General features: G+C 43.2%; 1 protein-coding gene across 4 annotated transcripts in view; it reads left to right on the forward strand.

The window, feature by feature from the left end:
- Positions 1-22337, forward strand: part of sash1.S (SAM and SH3 domain containing 1 S homeolog) — a 197726-nt gene that overhangs the window by 94552 nt on the left and 80837 nt on the right. For 3 of the 4 annotated variants that reach the window (XM_018265308.2, XM_018265305.2, XM_018265306.2), the window contains exon 7: positions 765-866. In XM_018265308.2, coding sequence (XP_018120797.1) covers positions 765-866 — 102 coding nt within the window. Of the gene's footprint in view, positions 1-764; positions 867-19040; positions 20367-22337 lie in introns of those variants that run through there. The other variant, XM_041564513.1, reaches the window with a different exon arrangement.

The raw sequence follows: 22337 nt of genomic DNA on the forward strand, positions 1-22337 counted from the left end.
TTGCCCGTGACTGGCTGCTGACACTGCTCCCTGCGCTGACTCTGCCAAGCCGTCCCTTTCCCATGGTCCGAGCGCAGCCGACACTTCAGTACTTGTGGCGGCGTAGTGCAGGAAGCGGAGGGGTAGCGGCTGGGGCAGGGAGTGGTGGAGGCCCGGGCAGTCCGCAGCTCGGCGCTACCACCTGTGACTGCCCCAACTGCCATGAAGCTGAGGTTCTGTCCCGCCGGTGCCGGCGATTCATGTGCAGCTGCTGCGCCAATAAGTGCGCAAAGCTTTCTGCGGCCAATGAGTCACTGTTGCATCAGCCTGGCGCTGAGTGTTTTTACGCCGCCACCAGTACTGAAGTGTCGGCTGCGCTCGGACCATGGGAAAGGGACGGCTTGGCAGAGTCAGCGCAGGGAGCAGTGTCAGCAGCCAGTCACGGGCACACAGCGGGAGCAGCAGCCACAGACACACAGCAGCAGGTGGATGAAAGCGATGCCTGTCAGTGACTAGCCAGGGAGAAGAAATTGATCGTTGCAGGATGGATGGTCGCCTTTTCGCCGTTTCTGAAGCAGACAGGAAGTGGACATTCTGTAAGTTATTTTTTAATAAAGGCTTTGCTATTTAAAAGTTTCTTTTGTCTTAGTGTTTATTTTTCGTTGTGCACTAACGAATTTTTAAACATTTTTTTTTTTATGTTACTGGTCCTTTAATGTTTAATAAAAGTTGTATATTTTTTTGTTTCTTCGTTGATACGTAATCAATTTACATATACATTTCAGCTGAAGGAATATGAGTGCCAGAAAAGCGTGCCAGGCACAGAGAACTCAGTAGACTGGACTGAGGGTTCATATTCAGCATTTGATGAGTCTACCAACTGTACTGTAAGTCTTCTTCATTAAACATTTTAGCCAAAGTTTAGTTTAATGTTTAATTTGTATGTTGTACTTAAAACATAGAAAGAATTTACCAGACAAATTAAACAAATGTTGAATTTGTGTTCAGATGTAAGAAAACGCTCATGGTTGCGTTTTTACAAAAAGATATTTGCATGGCAATTCATTATTAACACTTCTTCACATGCTTTTTTTTTTAATACATTTAACTAAATAAATTGTCATGCTGCCATTCTGGTCAATTTTAAATTTGACACTCTGCATCCAAGATAAATACAGAGATGGTGAAGGAAAAACAGCTACTGAGACATGCACAGGTTTAAAAAGTATGCAAAGTAATGGTGTAGACAGCATAACAAATGGGTGGGATGGGGCAGAGGAAAAAACTGAAACTTGGAAGAGGACGATAGAAGAGAACATAATGCAGCTAGAGCTTTTTAGGAGCTCCTTGATGATTCTTTTATTGACTTGCCAATTGTGCTACTATGCTCAACATTGCACAGATTGAAATGAACCGACAAAAATAGCTGCTGACAAAAGCTCTCCTATGCTTGGCAGGTAGACCAATGTAGAGGGTGGTTAAGGCAAGTGGCTGGGGATGTATACTTGGGATAATTTACCCAGGGACTAAGGCCCTGCCATCGGACATGCAGGGCTGTTTTTTGATCTGCCCAAAGCACCACAACCTTCTAGATTAGTGAATGGCACATGCACAGTACAGTTAACATATTGCTTATGCTCAAATTGCCAAAGGAAGAATTACCACCCTTCTCCCACTGAGCTCCCACCACCATTTGCCTTAGTCACGTGCCTCTTCTGCCTACCCCTAGTTCTGGCCCTGCTTCAGATACTCACCAAACCACTTTGTACTGTCCTATGCTGACCTATCCTCTTTCTTTAGCTCCACATACTTGTATTACATTTTTTGCATGTTGAAGGTGACCTGAAAATCATGGGTCAATATGATATAACCCAAAAATAATCCAAAAACCTTGAAAAGTCTGAATTGATTCAAAGGAGAACTAAACCCTACAAATAAATATGGCTAAAAATGCCATATTTTATATATTGAGCTTATTGCACCAGCCTAAAGTTTCAGGTTCTCAATAGCAGCAATAATCCAGAACTTCAAACTTGTCACAGGGGGTCACCATCATGGAAAGTGTCTGTGACACTCACATTCTCAGTGTGCTCTGATCAGCTGTTGGGAAGCTAAACTTCTCAAATTACCAAGCAGAAAATTAGGTTGGCCTGTAATATAAGCTGATGCTACAAAGCTAATTATTAAATTCTGTCGCTAATTGCATTGGTTTCTGTGCTGCCATGTACAAATGTTCTGTATTAATTACTAATCAGCCCAATATTGTGACATTTATATTCTGTGTGTACTGTATATTTTGGGCCAGTCGCTAAGCTCAGTAAGTGACAGCAGCACAGAGCATATGCAGTGAATCTGCAGAAACGAAGATGGGGAGTTACTGGGGCATCTTCAGAGGTACAGCCTTGGGCTGGTACAGAAGCCCATAACAATGTACATTTCTAGCCTATTTCTTTAGTTAAGCTTTAGTTCTCCTTTAAAGGTAATCTTCATTAGCAAAACTGTAATAACAAACAAAACATGACCATAAAAACCCCCCAGAAAGTGTTCATACTTTCCATAACCTGCCAAATGTAAAATGGGCGTGGTATAAGGGACGTAAGGCTTGATAAATAGTGCAGGTGGCCCGAAACATAACTGTTTCTTGTATGTTTTGGGAGTTAAGTGAATTCTTGCAACACTTAAATTTTTAAGTGTGCTATTGGTACTTTGTTCATATATATATATCTATGACCCTTGGGCGAGGTGTGGATTTTCCAGCATAGTACCTGGTACCACAAAAGGGTTTTTATTCAGTGTTTGGCCTTTTTACTTCTGGGAGAACCTTTAAGGGTAGAACTACATGAGAGCTTTTACCTGCAATAGCATCCTTTCCGACGCGCTGAGATGAATTGCAGGTGTCACGTCAGATGTGCCGAATCTAAGGTAAGTAATAGGAATGTCAGACGTTGTAGCTGCATGCATACGACACACTGTCGGATGAAGACGTAACATGCAGTGTTCGCATCCGACAGTTTTGTTGTGCCGAAAGCTGTGCTGTGCCTTAGATTCGGCGCATCCAGCGTGATGCCTACGATTCATCTCATCGCGTCGGAATGGATACTATCGCAGGTAAAAGCACTCATGTAGTTCTACCCCAAGTGAGGCTTGGATAATGGCCACTAAAGTTTTTTTTCTTACTTATAGGGGACCCCGCCTGGCCACCAATGTTTACTAACCTATAGGGGGACCTTGGCCCCCAATATTTTTTTTTAACTTGTAGGAGAGCCTGACTACCAAGGTTTTTTTATAAACTTGTTGGTGGGACTGGCCACCAATTTATTTTCTTTATCTTGTAGGGAGGCCCTGAACACCAATGGCTTTTTTTTTTTTTTTTAACTTTTGGGGTTGCCCAGGCCACGAATTTTTTTTTAACTTGTAGGAGGGACCTGACCACTGATGGCTTTTTATAACTTTTGGCTGGGCTCAGGCCACCAATTTTTTTAACTTGTAGGAGAGCCTGACTACCAAGGATTTTTTTTAAAACTTGTGACTTTTTTTAACTTGTGCGGTGCACCCAGACCACCAATATTTTGTAGGAGGGACCTGACCACCAATGGCTTTTATGTGGGGATGTTTTTTCTGTTTTAGCACTGATGTCTGTAAGGGCCCGAAGGCACAGTTGGAGTGCGGACCAAGGAGGAGGCAGGTAGTGACCAAAGTTCGTGGTATCAGAAGGATGAGGCAAGAGAATAGTCAAAGTCCAGGCAAAAGTTCAATCCAGGCAGCAAAGGGTCAATCCGACATAACAGGCAAGGTTGGTACACAGGAATCAATCAATAATAACACACCCAGGAATACACGAAGTTAAACCTATACTTGGGCAATGTCTGCAGTGTCCAGAAGGCTTTATATAGGGCAGGATAGACGCCGGCGCACGTTCTGACGTTGGCGTTTATGCGCCGGCACACGTTCTGACGCCGGCGACCATTCCGTCGCCGTCGACCAATCGGCAGGCGGGAAGACGCTGGCGTCATATCGCTGCGACCAACAGGATCCACATGGGGAGGCAAGGGGTCGCCATTTTGGACGCCGTCGTCATCTTGGATGTGAGTGACTTCCATTTCCATTACAGTACCCCCTTCCTTAGGGGGGGCCTCAGGACCACCATGACTGGGACTGGATGGAAACTGTTTGTGGAATCTTCGGATAAGAAGGGGAGCATGGACGTCAGAATCTCTCACCCAGGAGCACTCCTCGGGACCGAACCCCTTCCACTCAATCAGGTACTGCAACACACCCCTGGAAATCCGGGAGTCCAGAATTCTCTTGACTTCAAACTCCTGGTGCCCATCAACAAGAACAGGAGTGGGAGAGGATGAAGAAGAATTTATTGCAGGCTTGAGAAGAGACACATGGAAGACATTAGGAACCCGCATCTCTGGGGGAAGCTGAAGACGAACTGCCACAGGATTAATAATCTCAACAATTGGAAAAGGGCCGATGAACTTGGGACCGAGTTTGGGAGTAGGCACTCTGAGACGGATGTTTCGTGTAGATAACTAGACTTTGTCACCGAGATTATATTGAGGGGAAGAAATTCTTCTCTTATCGGCAAATTTCTTTTGAGAAAGAGAACTCTTTTCCAAATTGGCTTCAGTGGCGAGCCAGATAGCGAGCATGTGAGCGGCTTGATCATTGGCAGCTGGAACGTTTGTGAGAAGGAGATCTTGAGGAAACGCTAGAGGATTCTGCCCGTAGACACAAAAGAATGGGGGACCTCTCGGAAGAAGCGTGCATAGCATTGTTGTGAGCAAATTCAGCCCAGGGGAGTAGATCTGCCCAGTCATCCTGGCATAAAGACACATGGCAACGAAGAAATTGCTCTAATGCTTGGTTGACTCTCTCTGCAGCTCCATTGGATTGAGGGTGGTAGGCAGAGGAAAACTGGAGAGAGATGTGAAGTGCTTTACATAAGGATCTCCAAAATTTGGAAACGAATTGGGAACCTCTGTTGGACACAACTTCAGCCGGGAATCCATGAAGGTGAAAGATATGCTGAATAAACAATTTAGAAAGTTCTTGAGCAGAAGGCAACTTGCGCAGAGGAATGAAATGGGCCATCTTGCTGAACCTGTCAATCACGACCCAGATAACCGTATGTCCAAGGTAGACAGGTAAATCCACAATGAAATCCATCGCCAAATGAGTCCATGGTCGGGAGGGAATGGGTAAAGGCAGAAGCAGTCCCTTAGGAGGGGAGTGACCAGACTTAGAGGCTGCACAAATGGAACAAGAAGAAACAAAGTTCTTGACGTCCTTCCGGAGTGAAGGCCACCACACCAGGCGAGACAGAAGTTCGGTAGTCTTCTTAATTCCAGGATGGCCGGCCTGTCTGGAGTTATGGGACTGAGACAGGATGGAGTGACGAAGATCTGGAGGAACGAAAGCGACTCCCAAAGGAGTTTCGCCAGGAGCAGAAGATGGTGCAGATAGCAACTGGGAGGCCATGGTGGGAAATAAGGCAGCAATAATCTTGATAGGAGGCACAATGGGTTCAGGATCCTCAGAACAAGTATCTTCAGGAATGAAGCTTCTAGAAAGAGCATCTGCCTACTTGTTTCTGGACCCAGGACGGAACGTGATAATAAAGTTGAATTTTGAGAAGAAGAGTGCCCACCTAGCTTGCCTGGGATTAAGGCGTTTAAAAGACTGGATGTATTCGAGGTTTTTGTGATCAGTGAAGATAGACACAGGCACAGAGGAACCTTCCAACAGATGTCTCCACTCTTCTAGCGCTAATTTGACAGCCAACAGCTCCCGGTTTCCCACGTCATAGTTCTGCTCAGGAGAAGAAAACTTTTTAGAAAAGAAAGCACAAGGATGCAATTTCCCATCATTCGAAGACCTTTGGGACAATACAGCTCCAGCCCCGACATCAGAGGCATCCACCTCAATGAAAAATGGTAGAAGAGGGTCAGGGTGTCTAAGGATTGGAGCCGAAGAAAACAAATCTTTGAGGGTTTTGAAGGCTTCTAAAGCTTGAGGGGACCAGCATTGAGGTCTCCCACCTTTCCGGATGAGGGACAGGATAGGAGAAATCTAGCCTAGCAAGTCCCGGAAGATGTCGTTAACTAGCTCTTGAAAAACCGCAGGAGCGTTACAAAGTCCAAAAGGCATCACGAGGTACTCGTAGTGCCCATCACGAGTATTAAACGCGGTTTTCCATTCATCCCCCTCTCTGATCCGGATGAGATTATAGGCCCCACGAAGATCTAGCTTGGTGAAAATGCTGGCACCCTTGAGCTGATCAAATAACTCGGAAATGAGGGGTAGAGGGTAGCGGTTTTTCACAGTTATTTTGTTTAAGCCACGGTAATCGATGCAAGGTCGTAGACTGCCATCCTTTTTTTTCAACAAAGAAGAACCCCGCACCAGCAGGAGAAGAAGATGGACGAATGAAGCCTTTTAGGAGATTTTCCTGGATGTACTCTTTCATCGCTGCAGTTTCAGATGGAGAGAGCGGATAAGTACGTCCTCGAGGAGGCATAGTACCAGGAAGAAGCTCGATAGGGCAATCGTAAGACCGATGAGGAGGAAAAGTTTCAGCAGACTTTTTGTTGAAGACATCAGAGAAGTCTTGGTAGGCAGGAGGTCTGGAGGGATTAGGAACAACTGAAGATATCTTGACGAGGGGCTGGGCCGGAAGACAGTGCTGTTGACAAAAGTAGCTCCAGCGAGAAATTTGAGTTGCGGACCAGTCAATGACAGGATTATGGATGCGCAACCAAGGAAGTCCTAGGACTACTGGAGTTGACGGGCAATCAATCAGCAGAAACTAAAGTCTTTCAGTATGCAAGGTGCCCACTTTGAAAGATAATTCTTGCGATGACTTGAAGATGAAGGCAGAAGAAAGTGGCCGGTCATCAATGGCAAGGACTCGGAGTGGTACAGCCAAGCTTTGTAGAGGAATGGAATGACATTCCGCAAATGCTTTGTCCAAGAAGTTTCCAGCTGCGCCGGAGTCAAGGAAGGCTTGAGTAGAAATGGTCTTGGATGCAAGCTGGATCTGTACCGGAAGAAGAAAACGATGAGCAGAGGATTGGGGAAGATGATCAATTCCGCCCAGGTAAGTTTCCCCAAACTTACCTAGGCGTTGGCGTTTCCCGACTTCACAGGGCACTCATGGGCAAAGTGGGATTTGCCCCCACAATATAAGCAAAGTCCTGCAGCCCTTCTCCGCAATTTTTCCTGTTCGGAAAGACGAGCACGACCAATCTGCATAGGCTCTTCAGTGGGAGTGGGAGAAGAAACAGGAGCCGAGGAAGAAGATGCAGCAGTGCTGGGAAGAAAAGGTCTCTGGAAGCGAGGAGCCAGGGTAGGTTGAAACTTCCTTACTCGTTCTTTAACAGCTTGGTGCTCTCTTTGTCGAGTATCCACCTTGACAGCCAGGGCAATAAGATCCTCCCAGCGTGTAGGCAACTCACGGGAGACCAGATCATCCTTAAGGCGCATAGAGAGCCCGTTGTAGAAAGCGGCATGGTAGCTGTCATTGTTCCAGCCAGTCTCGGCAACCAATGTGCAGAATTCAATAGCGTATTCAGGCACTGAACGTGTTCCCTGACGAATCTGGAACAGGCATGAAGAGGCGGACGCTGCCCGGCCGGGAGCATCAAACACAGTGCGCACATCTCGGATAAAGGCCTTGGAGTCATCGATTAAGGGATCCTCTTTCTCCCACAGAGGTGATGCCCATTCCAAGGCTTTACCAGTCAGGCGAGTAATGATGTACCCCACCTTGGCTCGTTCCGAGACATACTGATGGGGAAGAGGCGTGAACTGGATCTCACATTGGTTAATGAACCCTCTACAAGCCACAGAATCACCACTGAAGAGTGGAGGTGCCGGAATACGAGGCTCGGAAACATGAACCGGCGCCACAGGAATAGTGGCCGAAGCAGAGGCAGGAACCTGGACCGTAGGTGTGAGGGCAGACAATTTTTCCAAGATAGCTTCAAGAGCTTGGCCAAAGTGAGTCTGCCGAGCTTCATAGGCCTCCATGCGTGAGGCTATTCCACGAAAAGCTCTTCCGAAGTCAGGCTGGGCTGAGGCCTCCTCAGAAGGGTCCATGGCCCAAGTATAATGTAAGGGCCCGAAGGCACAGTTGGAGTGCGGACCAAGGAGGAGGCAGGTAGTGACCAAAGTTTGTGGTATCAGAAGGATGAGGCAAGAGAATAGTCAAAGTCCAGGCAAAAGTTCAATCCAGGCAGCGAAGGGTCAATCCGAAATAACAGGCAAGGTTGGTACACAGGAATCAATCAATAATAACACACCCAGGAATACACGAAGTTAAACCTATACTTGGGCAATGTCTGCAGTGTCCAGAAGGCTTTATATAGGGCAGGATTGGCGCCAAAGTTTGGGCGCAATGGCGTCACGATGCTGACGCTGGCGTTCAGATGCTGGCGTTCAGATGCTGGCGTTTAGACGCCGGCGCACGTTCTGGCGTTGGCGTTTATGCGCCGGCGCACGTTCTGACGCCGGCGACCATTCCGTCGCCGTCGACCAATCGGCAGGCGGGAAGACGCTGGCGTCATATCGCTGCGACCAACAGGATCCACATGGAGAGGCAAGGGGTCGCCATTTTGGACGCCGTCGCCATCTTGGATGTGAGTGACTTCCATTTCCATTACAATGTCTATGGGGTGGTATCTGGGTTGAACTTTTTGGCGGGATCTGTGGTGCGGCTTGGGGCCGGGCCGGGACCAGTGGGCCCAGAAAGTGTTATCTCACAGGGCCCGTGATTTCAAGACATAAGTGATGTTATCAAACGTCTAAAATCAGGGGAATTGTCACCAGCGTTTGGCACTTCGCCCCATAATGTTTCTAACTTAAATTGGCTTTTTGGCATTGAGCCCAGAATATGTAGTAGGTGCACTTATATATACTTTTGTAACAATTTAAGATAAGCAAGTCTCCTGGGGAAACTGTGACTTGCAGTTTAAAGGGCAATTCACCTTCATTAGCAAAACTGTAATAACTTGAAAAAAACAACAGCAATGTGTTGAAACTTTCATAACCTGCCAAATTTTATAAAGTGAACATGGTAATTAAGGGGCATGTTCACATAAATGGGCATGGTCAAACATTTCTCCACACACTGCAAATTATTTTGTCCCTCTTTCAATTTTCAAAATGTTGAGAGGTATGCCTTTCCAAAATAACATCAGTATAGTGGAAAAAATATTGATAAATTCGAATTACAATTAATGGGGGTATTACATATAGTAAATAAAGTACCCCCTCTTGTAAAATATAAGGATATTATTAGTTACCGAGGAGTTTCATGACCATATAAAAACACGAGGCCGAAGGCCGAGTGTTTTTATACAGGTCATGGAACTCCGAGGTAACTTCTAATATCCTCATATTTTACAACTGGTGGTACTTTATTTATTATAATACACAAATTTTAGTGAGTCGTGTGACAGAAATGACATCACTACTCACCGTTTATAACTGATGACATCACTACTCACCGTTTATAAGGATATAATTTACAGGATATTCATGGCTTTTGTGTATTATATAGACATAAGCCGCAGTAATCAATTGTGTGCCCAGTAGTATTGGTCATTAGCTTAAAAGCATAGCTGGTAAAGGCAGGTGGGAGGCAGCCTAAAGATTTTAAGGAACTATAACAAAAACAGGACATCTAAGTAGAAATTGAGTGCCAATCAGAAGGATAAGTAGTGTAACAAAAAATATTGAGACAAATGAGGGTGTATCCAAGTAGGTACAATTAAAACAACACTGTTCATTTAACCCTCTAGGTGCAAGGGTCCCAAGTTTCTTTATATCCCCCAGGTATTGGGATATGATCTATTCCAATATACTTAAACGTTGGCAACCTGTGCTGCATCTCTAAGTAATGTTTGGCCACAGACTTCATGCATTTTTATTCTCTGAGTTGACTTGAGTGGTGTTTGAAGCTTAAAGGGATACTGTTGTGGAAAACATGTTGAATTTAAGGTATCCCAAAACCCATAACAAACCCCAAGGTCCTGGTCATGGCTCTCACTTCCACCTATAACCGCTGCCTTTTACTTTGGGAGGAGCCCTCCACTAGCAGGGTCAGATAGTTTGGGGGAAACAGAACAGCAGCAGGATGTTGAGGCAGCTAGCTGGGTGACAGTTAGAAAATCTAAGGTGGGCAAAAGGAAAATGGAGGCTGATCCGGAACTTATACATTGCAACAAATTTGCCAGATTGTGTGAAGATGATGGGAGTATGAACTCTGGATTGGCAATTCTAGATGGGGCTGATCTCTAACAGCCAGGAGACCAGTTTCTCTAGTAGTGGTGAGGAGGAGAGTAGAGTCAGGCCTAAGCAGATTGTGGTTGTAGGGGACTCAATTATTAGGAAAGTGGATAGGGTAATTTGTTGTCCGGATCGCTACAACCGAACAGTTCGCTGTCTACCTGGTGCCAGGGTTCGGCATGTGGTTGATCGGATAGACAAATTATTGGGTGGGGCTGGGCATGACATAGTGCATATTGGTACAAATGACAAAATAAATGTTAAATGGAAGACCTGTGATTTCAGGGATCTAGGCTAGGCTAGGATTAAAGAAAGGTCTTCCAGTGTCATCTTTTCTGAAATTTTGCCCCTGCCACATGCAAGTTTAGGATAACAGCGGGAGTTTAGGGAGCTAAATGTGTGGCTCAAGTCTTGGTGTAGGAAGGAAGGGTTTGGGTTCCTAGAGCACTGGGCTGATTTTTCCTTTGGGTACAACCTATACAGTCATGACGGTTGGCACCTCAATGGAAGGGGGTCCACGGTGCTAGGGGAAAGAATGGCTAAGAGGTTGGAGGAGTGTTTAAACTAGACAAGGGGGGTGGGTGAGATAAAGAATTATGGGGAAGCTAGGGTAGATGGGGCAGTGGGATTAGTAAGGGGTCATGGGGGAGGAGTGAGGGGGACATACAGTTTACCAACTAAAGGTGGCCATAGATTCAAAGATCCGGATCTTTCCCCGATATGCCATTAACAAACATGGCTATATCGGGTGTAATCTGATTGTTCGGCCCCGTAATCGATCCGATTACGATGTGCCCTGGGTTCTGGCGGGATCGGTCGGATCAAAATCAAACCTGACTGATCGACCAAACGACCGATCTCCGCCGGATGAAAGATGTCGGCACACACCACACACGATCAGAAAATCGTACGAAAACAGAATAATACTAACTTAACATATAATTCTCCACTAAGTAATGCAAATTTCAAAAGTAAAAGTAGTAACCTACGCTGTATGCTGGCAAATGCACAGAGTTTGTCAGGTAAAATGGGAGACCTAGAATTAATTGCATGCTCTAAAAATTATGATATAATTGTTATCACTGAGACCTGGTGAGATGAAACATGTGACTGGATTGTGAATTTAAATGGTTACACCCTTTTTAGGAGGGACAGAGGGATTAAAAAGGGTGGAGGAGTGTGTTTGTATGTAAAGCCTGAATTAAAGCCATGCGCTAAAGAAATAACCATAGCTGGCACTGGTGAGGGTGTAGAATCCCTCTGGGTAGAGATTTTGACTTGGCAAAAGGTTACAAAAAGAATTATCATTGGTGTATGCTATAAACCACCTCGTATAAGTGTCGAGTATGAAGCCCAGCTATTCTTGCAGATACAAGCGGCTTCACAGCTGGGTCAAGTTGTTGATATGGGTGACTTCAATTATCCAGACATTGACTGGGGTAATGGGGTTGCTAAGACAGAAAAAGCTAGTAGGTTTGTAAATATGCTGCATGACAACTTTTTATTCCAGCTCGTTCAAGAACCTACTAGGAATAACTCTCTTTTGGACCTTGTAATAGCTAATAATACGGAACTCATCTCTAACATTTGTGTGGGTGAGCATTTAGGGAATATTGATCATAACATGGTCTCCTTTGAGATTCTGTTGCAGAAGCAATTCTATAAGGGAGTAACTAAAACACTAAATTTCAGACGTGCAAACTTTGACAGTATAAGGACATTTCTGCAACATATTAAGTGGGAAATCCTTTACACAGGGCTAAACACAAAACAAAAATGCTGCTTAATAAATATACTTGTCGGTATATTCCACTTGTAAGCAAGGAACATTGTTGCAAAGCAAAACCTTTTTGGATCAATAGAAGTGTTGGCATTGAGGTGGGTAAGAAAAGACGTGCTTTTAAGGCTTTCAAATTAGCTGGGACAGCTGAATCATTTATAAGGTACAAGGAGGCCAATAAATCATGCAAAGAAGCTATAAGGCAAGCTAAAATTGATATAGAAAAGGATATTGCAGCAAGCAGTAAAAAAAAATCCAAAATTATTTTTTAAATATGTTAATAGTAAAAAAATGAAGCAGGAAGGGGTGGGACCCTTACTATCAGAGGGGGGGGTCAGCTGGTTGATGACAACAAAATAAAAGCACAGATTCTGAACTCATATTTTTTATCTGTCTACACAAATGAGGAACCATTAAGTGAAAGTTTCCTTCTTAATAGTCCCAATTCTAGTAATACAACTAATGATGCATGGTTCATACATGAGGAAATTCAAAAGAGACTAGAACATGTTAAGATTAACAAAGGTCCGGGGCCAGATGGTATTCATCCCAGGGTACTTAGCAAGCTTAGCTCTGTGATTGCCAAACCTCTTGTAAGGGGCCCGAAGGCTCAGACAGAGGTAGCGGACCAAGGAGGAAGCACAGTCTCACCAGATCGATGTATCCAAGGGGTTAAGAGAAAGCAAAGTCAGGTCCAGGCAATAAGGTCGATACAGGCGGCAAAGGTTCAGTACTCGGTATAAACAGGCAAGATCCACTAAGTGGAATCTATTGTAGGGCAAAGTATGGAGTGCTCTGGCACCTTAAATAGCCCTTCATTGGCGCCAAAAACGTACGTGGTGACGTCATCACGCTGGCGTCTTCGCGCTGGCATCCAAACCGGGCCTGGCGTCTTTGCGCTGGCATCTTCGCGCTGGCGTCCAATCCATCGATGGCGTCTTTGCGCTGGCGTCTAGATGATGACGTCACAGAACTGCGCCAAGGACAATCCGCATGGAAGGATCTTGGGACGGAATGCAGCCATGCTGGTAAGCCTTCCTTACAGTACCCCCTCCTTACGGGGGGCCTCAGGACCACCACGACTTGGCTTGGAAGGGAACTCTTTATGGAATTTCCAAACGAGTGCAGGAGCACGAACATCTGAAGATATCACCCAGGAACACTCCTCGGAACCGAAACCGTTCCACTCGACCAAGTACTGCAATGTGCCCTTGGAGACACGAGAGTCTAAAATTCTTTTAACTTCAAACTCCTGGAAACCATCCACAATAACAGGAGTCTTGGAAGAAGAAGACACAGAGGAAGATGCTGGTTTAAGAAGGGAGACATGGAAGACATTGGGGATCCGCATCTCTGGAGTAATCAGAGGCATCAACTTCAATAAAAAACGGCAGAAGAGGCTCAGGATGTCTCAAAATTGGAGCCGAGGAAAAGGAGTCTTTTAGATGTTGAAAGGCTTCCAGTGCCTGTGGAGGCCAACAGTTCGGTCTTCCACCCTTACAAATGAGAGAAAGAATAGGTGCAATCTTGGAAGAAAAACCTTTGATGAACTGCCGATAATAATTGGCAAAGCCGATGAAACGTTGAATGGATTTTGTACTGGTTGGAAGAGGCCAATCTTGGATGGCAGATGTCTTTTGGAAATGATATAACCTAAGAAAGGTATTTTAGATGTTAGAGGTTTCTCTAATTTAGCAAAAAGAGCGTTCTTCCTTAAACATGAGAGGACCTCACGTACTTGAAGCCTATGTTCTTCCAAAGTTTTGGAGAAAATCAGGATATCATCCAGGTAGACAACAACACAAAGTCCAAGAAGATCTCTGAAGATATCGTTTACGAACTCCTGGAAAACTGCGGGCGCATTGCAGAGCCCAAATGGCATGAAGAGATATTCGTTATGTCCATCACGAGTGTTCAAAGCATTTTTCCACTCATCGCCCTCACGGATGCGGATCAAATTATAGGCTCCGCGCAGATCTAATTTTGTGAAGAGAATTGCTCCTTTGAGTTGATCGAATAACTCTGAGATGAGAGGAAGAGGGTAACGGTTTTTGGAAGTAATCTTGTTTAACCCCCGGTAATCAATACAGGGGCGTAGACTACCGTCTTTCTTCTGGACGAAGAAGAACCCTGCTCCAGCTGGAGAAGAAGAGGGACGGATGAAATCTCTTTGAAGGTTCTCCTGGATGTACTCTTTCATAGCCTTGGTCTCAGAAGGAGAGAGTGGATAAGTACGACCCCGTGGAGGCATGGTACCAGAAGCCACTCTACAGGACAGTCATAAGACCGATGGGGAGGAAGAGTTTCAGCCGATCTCTTACAGAAGACATCAGCAAAATCTCGGTAAAGAGATGGCAGAGATGGTAAATCCATGGAAACAGAGGATAATTTCAGGATGGATTTGCGAGGAATACAGTTCAGCTGGCAAAAGGAGCTCCAGTGAGAAATCTGTGAGGTTGACCAGTCTATGACCGGATTGTGAAGTCGAAGCCACGGAAGTCCCAGAACCACTGGTGTAGAGGGGCAATCAGTAATGAGAAAAGAAATCTCTTCAGAATGTAGGGAACCGACTTTGAAGGGAAGCTTGAGATACGACTTGAAGATGAAAGCTGCAGATAATGGTCTATCATCAATGGCCTTGAAGAGGTTCAGATAAGGGTTGTAAAGGAATAGCGTGTTGTTCAGAAAATGTCCTATCCAAGAAGTTTCCTGCTGCTCCGATGTCAAGGAAGGCTTGAGAAAGAATGGTCTTGGTGGGAAGTTGAATCTGAACAGGCAAAAGAAATCTGTGAGAGAAATTATGGGGAAGAGCATTAATCCCACCTAGGCAAGTCTACCCAAGCTTACCTAGGCGTTTTCCAACTTCACTGGACATTCATGGGCAAAGTGAGATTTACCACCACAGTAAAGGCAAAGTCCTGCTGCCCGTCTCCTCAATTTCTCCTGTTCAGACAGTCGGGCACGTCCAATCTGCATTGGTTCTTCAGCTGTAATAAAAGTAGTAGCAGAAGAAGTAACTGGAAGAGTCGCAGGTACTTTAGAAGGAGGTGTGCTGGAAAGCAACGGTCTTTGGAAGCGGGGGCCAAAAGAGGTTGGAATCTCTTGACACGGTCTTTATCCACTTGGTGATCCTCCCAGCATGTAGGGAGCTCACGGGAGACTAAATCATCTTCAAACACATAGAGAGCCCATTATAGAAAGCGGCATGATAGCTCTCATTGTTCCATTTCGTCTCAGCAACCAGGGTGCGGAACTCAATAGCTTATTCAGGCACGGTACGAGTCCCCAGGCGAATCTGGAACAACCGTGCATAGGCGGATGCTGCCCGGCCGGGGGGGCGTCAAACACGGTTCGCAGATCTTGGATGAAGGCTTTAGAATCGTCAATCATCAAATAGCCTTCTCCCACAGTGGAGATGCCCATTCCAGGGCTTTTCCAGTCAGGCGGGTGATGATATACCCCACTTTAGCACGTTCAGACACATACTGATTCGGGAGCAGGGTGAACTGGATTTCACACTGGCTCAAAAACCCTCTGCACGCCTGAGGATCACCACTGTAAAGTGGAGGTGCCGGGATACGTGGCTCGGAATTGTCAGCAGAAGCAGCTGGTGGAGCCGGCATTGCTGGAGAGAGAGCAGACAGCTTGTCCAGAATGGTCGTTAGAGCAAGGCCAAAATTAGACTGCTGGGCTTCATACGACTCCATGTGGTCCGTCAGACTGCGGAAGGCTCTGTGACCAGGACGATCCGCCTGGAAGGAAGAGGCGCCGCCATCTTAGAACGCAATGCAGCCATGCTGGTAAGCCTTCCTTACACCTCTTTACTTAATTTTTCAGGATTCATTGAGATCTGGCATAGTGCAGAGAGACTGGCGAATTGCTAATGTGGTGCCTCTATTCAAAAAAGGATCCCGTTCTCAGCCTCAAAACTATAGGCCAGTTAGTCTGACGTCAGTGGTAGAAAAGATTTTCGAAGGGTTAATAAAGGATAAGATAATGGACTTCATAGCAAATCATAATACTATGAATTTGTGCCAGCATGGTTTTATGCGTAATAGATCTTCCCAGACTAACTTAATTTCTTTTTATGAGAAGGTAAGTAGAGACCTCGATTCTGGGATGGCAGTAGATGTGACTTACTTAGACTTTGCTAAAGCATTTGATACAGTGCCACACAAAAGGTTACTGGTTAAATTAAGGAATGATGGCCTGGAACATAGTATTTGTACCTGGATAGAGAACTGGCTAAAAGATAAGACTACAAAGAGTGGTGGTAAATGGAACATTTTCTAACTGGACCAGTGTTGTTAGTGGAGTACCGCAGGGCTCTGTACTAGGTCCCTTGCTTTTCTTTTCAATGCCCACCTCCTTTTTCTATTTTGCAGATGATACTAAATTGTGCAGAACTATAGGTTCCATGCAGGATGCTGCCACTTTGCAGAGTGATTTGTCTAAGTTGGAAAACTGGGCAGCAAACTGGAAAATGAGGTTCAATGATGATAAATGCAAGGTTATGCACTTTGGCAAAAATAATATAAATGCAAGTTATACACTAAATGGCAGTGTATTGGGAGTTTCCTTAAATGAGAAGGATCTAGGGGTTTTTGTAGATAACAAGTTGTCTAATTCTGGGCAGTGTCATTCTGTGGCTACTAAAGCAAATAAAGTTCTGTCTTGCATAAAAAAGGGATGAAAACATAATTATGCCTCTTTATAGGTCCCTGGTAAGGCCTCATCTGGAGTATGCAGTGCAGTTTTGGACTCCAGTTCTTAAGAGGGATATAAATGAGCTGGAGAGAGTGCAGAGACGTGCAACTAAATTGGTTAGAGGGATGGAAGACTTAAATTATGATGAGGGTAGACTGTCAAGGTTGGGGTTGTTTTCTCTGGAAAAAAGGTGCTTGCGAGGGGACATAATTACACTTTACAAGTACATTAGAGGACATTATAGACAAATAGCAGGGGACCTTTTTACCCATAAAGTGGATCACCGTACCAGAGGCCATCCCTTTAGACTAGAGGAACTTTCATTTGAAGCGTAGGGGGTTCTTCACAGTCAGGACAGTGAGGTTGTGGAATGCACTGCCGGGTGATGTTGTGATGGCTGATTCAGTTAATGCCTTCAAGAATGGCTTGGATGATTTTTTGGACAGACATAATATCAAAGGCTATTGTGATACTAAGCTCTACAGTTAGTATAGGTATGGGTATATAGAATTTATGTAAAAGTAGGGAGGGGTGTGTGTATGGATGCTGGGTTTTCATTTGGAGGGGTTGAACTTGATGGACTTTTGTCTTTTTTCAACCCAATTTAACTATGTAACTAGTGAGAGGACAAGGGGGAGAGTTCTGGACAGACAAGGCAACCGAGCATGTACAAGAAGGACGGGGAACAAGGAATGTAGTTGAGGGTCATACCGATCGGGCAGTGCAGTACAAAATCAGGAGTCAAAGATGTAGTCAAGTTCACAGGCCAGGGTCAAAAACAACAGTAGAGCGGTACAGAGTCAGGATCCAAAAGAATGGTCAGTAAACGGGCAAAGGTTGGTACAGGCAGCGAAACAGCAATGGTCAGAAGACGCAAGGGTCAGGAACACAAGAAGAGATACAGAACAAACCCAGAAACTATTAAACATAGACCTACAATGAGTGCTCGGTTGAGGCCCCTTTACATATTAGAATTTTGAGCTGTGTGCAACGACTTCACATTCAGTGCCGGGTTTAAAAATGGCACGCAAGACAAACAGAAGGAGAAAGCAATGGCTGTGGGCATCCCTGCAAATAGTCACTTGTATTAATCTTAATTTTGAAATTGAATGACAAATTCCATTTCCATGTCATGACAGTCTTTATAATACTGCTTTGCATAGACAAATGAGAGAAAAATCTCCAAAACATATCAAAGTCAATGTGCCCACACTCGTCTCTGTTGAGGTGTACAGTCAATTCAGAAAGCATATGTTTCACCTAACACATGTTTCCGACAAAGGTCCCAGTGTAAACTGAAACACTGCACACAAGTGGTATGCAAAAAAAGAGTATTTCTTTGTTGCATCCAGTGCAAGAGAGTGCTGGTCCTTAGCCAAATATATGCTTTCTAAATCAACCGTGCACCTTGACAACTCGTTGGGAGATGAATGCAGGCACAGGGAAATGCGAGTGCATTTACATCCAGACGGTAGCGAAAACATGCAACATCTCAGGCCTCCCACCTCTTTAGCAGGCATAATGTTCACAACAATGTCAGCAGTATTTAAAGCTCAGTCAAACACACCTGTTAACGTCCCCTTGTAATGTGTACAGAACAAAATGTTAGCACAGGACTTCTATTATACATAGCTTAGCTATACAACAGCGGAAGATAGAGACCTATTGGATAAAAACATTACAAACTATAAAAGTTAAATTCAAGTACAGTTTTTATGAATTTATTTGATTCTGTAGTTGAGCTTATATTATTCACCCACCCTAGGATGGTATATGCTCGATTTAGCACGATTAGAACTTGAAATATGCATTTGATATAACATGTAATGAGCATAGAGAGCATAATATTAGCGCAGGACTCTATTGTGTATATCTTAGCCATACTCCAGATGAGTGATATACTTTTTTTTTTATCTTGCAAGCACCAATACTAAGCTTTAAATACTGTTTTTGCTACCGTTTGTTAGTAAAACTGTTTTTTAAAAGCATTTATCGGAGTATCATTTGTTTTGTTTTTTATAATCTGTGTCCATGGCAGCAAAATAAATCCCAGTGCAATTGTACACTGCTCCACCCAATTTTGTCGAATACTTTTGGGGTTATGAGCCTTTTGTTAGATATAGGGGTTTTTGTCTAATCTATGTATTTATGATGTAAATATGTAACAGTACATATTGCTAATTTGTCTTACTGCTTTTTCAGTCATTGTTTGTGAAAAGTTTTAGGGGTGTGGCACACAACACATTTTGTTGCCCATGTTTAATCTCCTAATTCATTTTTTTCTAGTTCATATAGTGTTTAAAATAAATGTACCAATCTAGAAATAATTTATACATCTGAGTACATAATATAGTATGTTATGTAGTATATCAAGAAAGAAATTCCTTTTGTATTCCCAAGCATTTGAATGGGCTCCAGTGTTGTATTCCAGGGGAATATGAACATATGTTTTCAGTCCCCAAGAGTTTTTTAAATTTAAGCCACGTGTACAGGAAATATTTAAAAAAGAGATCATGTAATGACATCAGAGAAACAGTCAAATAGCAATAGAAACAGCTGTGTTTACTGCACACGAACAAAAGAAAAAGAATAATGAAGATATTGTTGAAAATGGAAATACCATTTAAGGTACACTAATATTTTGGGGACTGCACACAGTGATATGTTAAGATACATGAAATGAAAAACGATAGGCACTAGATACAGCCTTCCCAGTAGATACATAGACAGTAATTAATGTTGGTTTGTTTGTACATAAGACAGGGCTCCTTTATGGAGTTGGGCACATACATGCACACACTGAACAAGCCTTCTAGAGCCCAGGGCACTCACTCAATATGTGCATGCATGTGACGGTCACTTGGGCTAACACCAATGGGCATATTGGGCGTATTTTCAACTTGTACTGTCATTACCCTGGAGTGCAGGCTCTTTCAGTGTGCAGCTGAGGAGGGGAAAACATTTTTTATACTGTCTAGAAAGTTTAACCCCTGTGTTTTAAACTAACGGCAAATATGTTTATTAAGTAGGTATGGGTGCAATAGTAGATGGAACATATCTATGTAATAGTTGAAAATATGACACCAATCGAATACAGTTTCCAGTTGTAGTTGCAGTATTTACAAATCGCATCCACCCAATTCTTTTCACAAAAATTCCATAGACAGCAATTAAGTGTTTAGAGGCCACCAAGAGGTTAGCTATTCTGCGTCAGTGAAAACAGGGATTGTTTCCTATGTACAACACTCGCTTTTTCCTTGTGAACAGAAGATTTGCTTAAAGCTGATGACTTGTGCTTTTTTTTTAATAAGCTCCACAGCTCAACGAGGATCCCAAGAATCCATAACTGAGCAGAAGGGAGCTAAAGACTTAAATACTTCCCCTTTCTCCTGTTTGGTACTTTTTCCTCTTTTTTCCTCCGCACTTTAATAGCTGTGGGTTTGGAGTTTTAATGTGTCTGATAATATCACTTGGAAAAGAAGACGTGTGCATATGATCGCAATCACATGATGCTTTTAAGAAGTCCTTAATCACAAATACAAGGCTGGAACAAAGAATGTGTTAGACTTAGTATTATTGCTAGGCTTCTTAAATGCTGAAACTGGTAAGTTGGATTTCTTATTCCTTTATCACTAGTGATTCTGGTCTGGCATATTAGTTTCTGTTTTTGATAACGTCATTTCACAGATGTTTATTCAGAATTTTATTCTGAATGAGAAGTGTTTGTTTTTAGTGTAAAGGTCTCAGCTTTACTTTCTCTGCATATCAGGGTTTTTCCTATTACTAATTTACTTTAAATTGAATTGCTGATCATGTATTTGTAACATAAAATGTATTTGTATGGACAAGATATTTACTGCTTGATTACTGGGAAGGCTGTATTGGCTTTTAAATAGTTGTAATGAGTATTTTCCAGAATTACGGCAACTTAAGCTTTCTGCTCCCCCTCTAGATGTCTTTTCTACAATACAAAAATAAATTATGTTCATATTAGCCATTTAGGATGGCTGTATTTTAACTGAATAGTCCATTTTATATAAGTTGTTTTAGCATCTTGGTTATTTTCACCAAAAATCCACAATTGTTATATTTACAGCTCGTAAACCAACCATTCAGGATGTAATTTTAAACATTTAACGATATTAAAATTCAGCACATATTTATTCGCAAATTGTTGTATTGCCCATGCTTTTTCTTGAATGCTAAAATATTGCAGTGCTAATACGCATTGTGCACCAATTTTCGCAAATAAGATGGGTGTTTGCGTCAGTGTGGCCGCTGTGTGAGGTTTTTGTGCATGAAAATAGCGTTGTCAGTGATTTAAATTCGCAATTTGAAAAACTGCTTTGTGAATATTTTCTCTGCCACTAAAGTCGTGGCTTAACTCAGATGCAGAGTGTGTGCATAAATATTCACAATTTGTGATTTTGCCATATTTATGGACATTCGCAGTGCAGAAAGAAAACGCAATTCTGTTTGCACATTAAATACACCACTCTTATCCAGCTATATAAATATAACCACTCACAGGGCAAATATATTCACTTTGCAAACCATTTTGCCCTGCTTGAAGTTTACAAATGAACCCCAGTTTTTCCACTAAATAATACAATAGATTGGTTTGCTGAAAGTCGCCACAAATTTTAATACACTTTGCTAGAACACAGAAGCAAAACATGCTTCTATTTGTACAGGTGGCTACCCATTTAAACATAAATAACTAAACTTTCATTTTAAGCAGCAAAAATGATATAAAAATGGTATTTTTATAAATGATTACAGTATTTTCTGTTTTGTGCACTGTAACTGTTATTATAATAAGTGCTAGCGGTTTGCCATATACAGGTATAGGATCTATTATGCAAAATGATTGAGACCTGTGGTTTTCTGGATAAAGGATTTGTAATTTGGAATGGTAGTTCCAGTTGTGCCTGGACTTTCTAATAACTGGGAGACCAGCCTCTCTAGTAGTGGTGGGAAGGAGAGAAGGCTAGGCCTATGCACATTGTGGTTAAAGGGGATTCAGTAAGTAGTCTTCCTGGAGCCAGGGTTTGGCATGTTTTTGATCAGGAAGACAAATTATTGGTTGGGTTTGGGCACGACCCAGCTGTCTTGCTACCATTTGATAGAAAAAACAAAATTAATGGTAGATGTGGAACCTTAAATAGTCAGTACAGGGATTTAGGAGGCTAAGAGTTCTGTAAGATTAGAATTGGATCATGGGGGTAAAGTGAGGGGGCACATGTATACCTGTTACAGAGATCCCACTATTACAAAAAGATCTAACTCCCTAATAAATGATGTAAATGTAAAAATAAAAAGTAGTCACCTTCACTGCTTGTAAATGGTCAGAGCTTGTTAGGCAAAATGGGAGAGCTAAAGTTATTTACATGCACTGAAAATAATTAAATAATGAAATGTTACTGACTTGTGAATTTAGATGGTTACACCCTTTTTAGTAGGGGCAGAGGGATTAAAAAAAGATAAAGGATTTGGTCATTATGTAAAAATTAAAGCCATGCACTAAAGAAATGGCCAAGGATATCACTGGTGGTGTGTAGAAGCCCAAGTTGCA

This window comes from Xenopus laevis, chromosome 5S (assembly GCF_017654675.1).
Source record: "Xenopus laevis strain J_2021 chromosome 5S, Xenopus_laevis_v10.1, whole genome shotgun sequence".
In the NCBI taxonomy this organism is placed as follows: Eukaryota; Metazoa; Chordata; class Amphibia; order Anura; family Pipidae; genus Xenopus; species Xenopus laevis.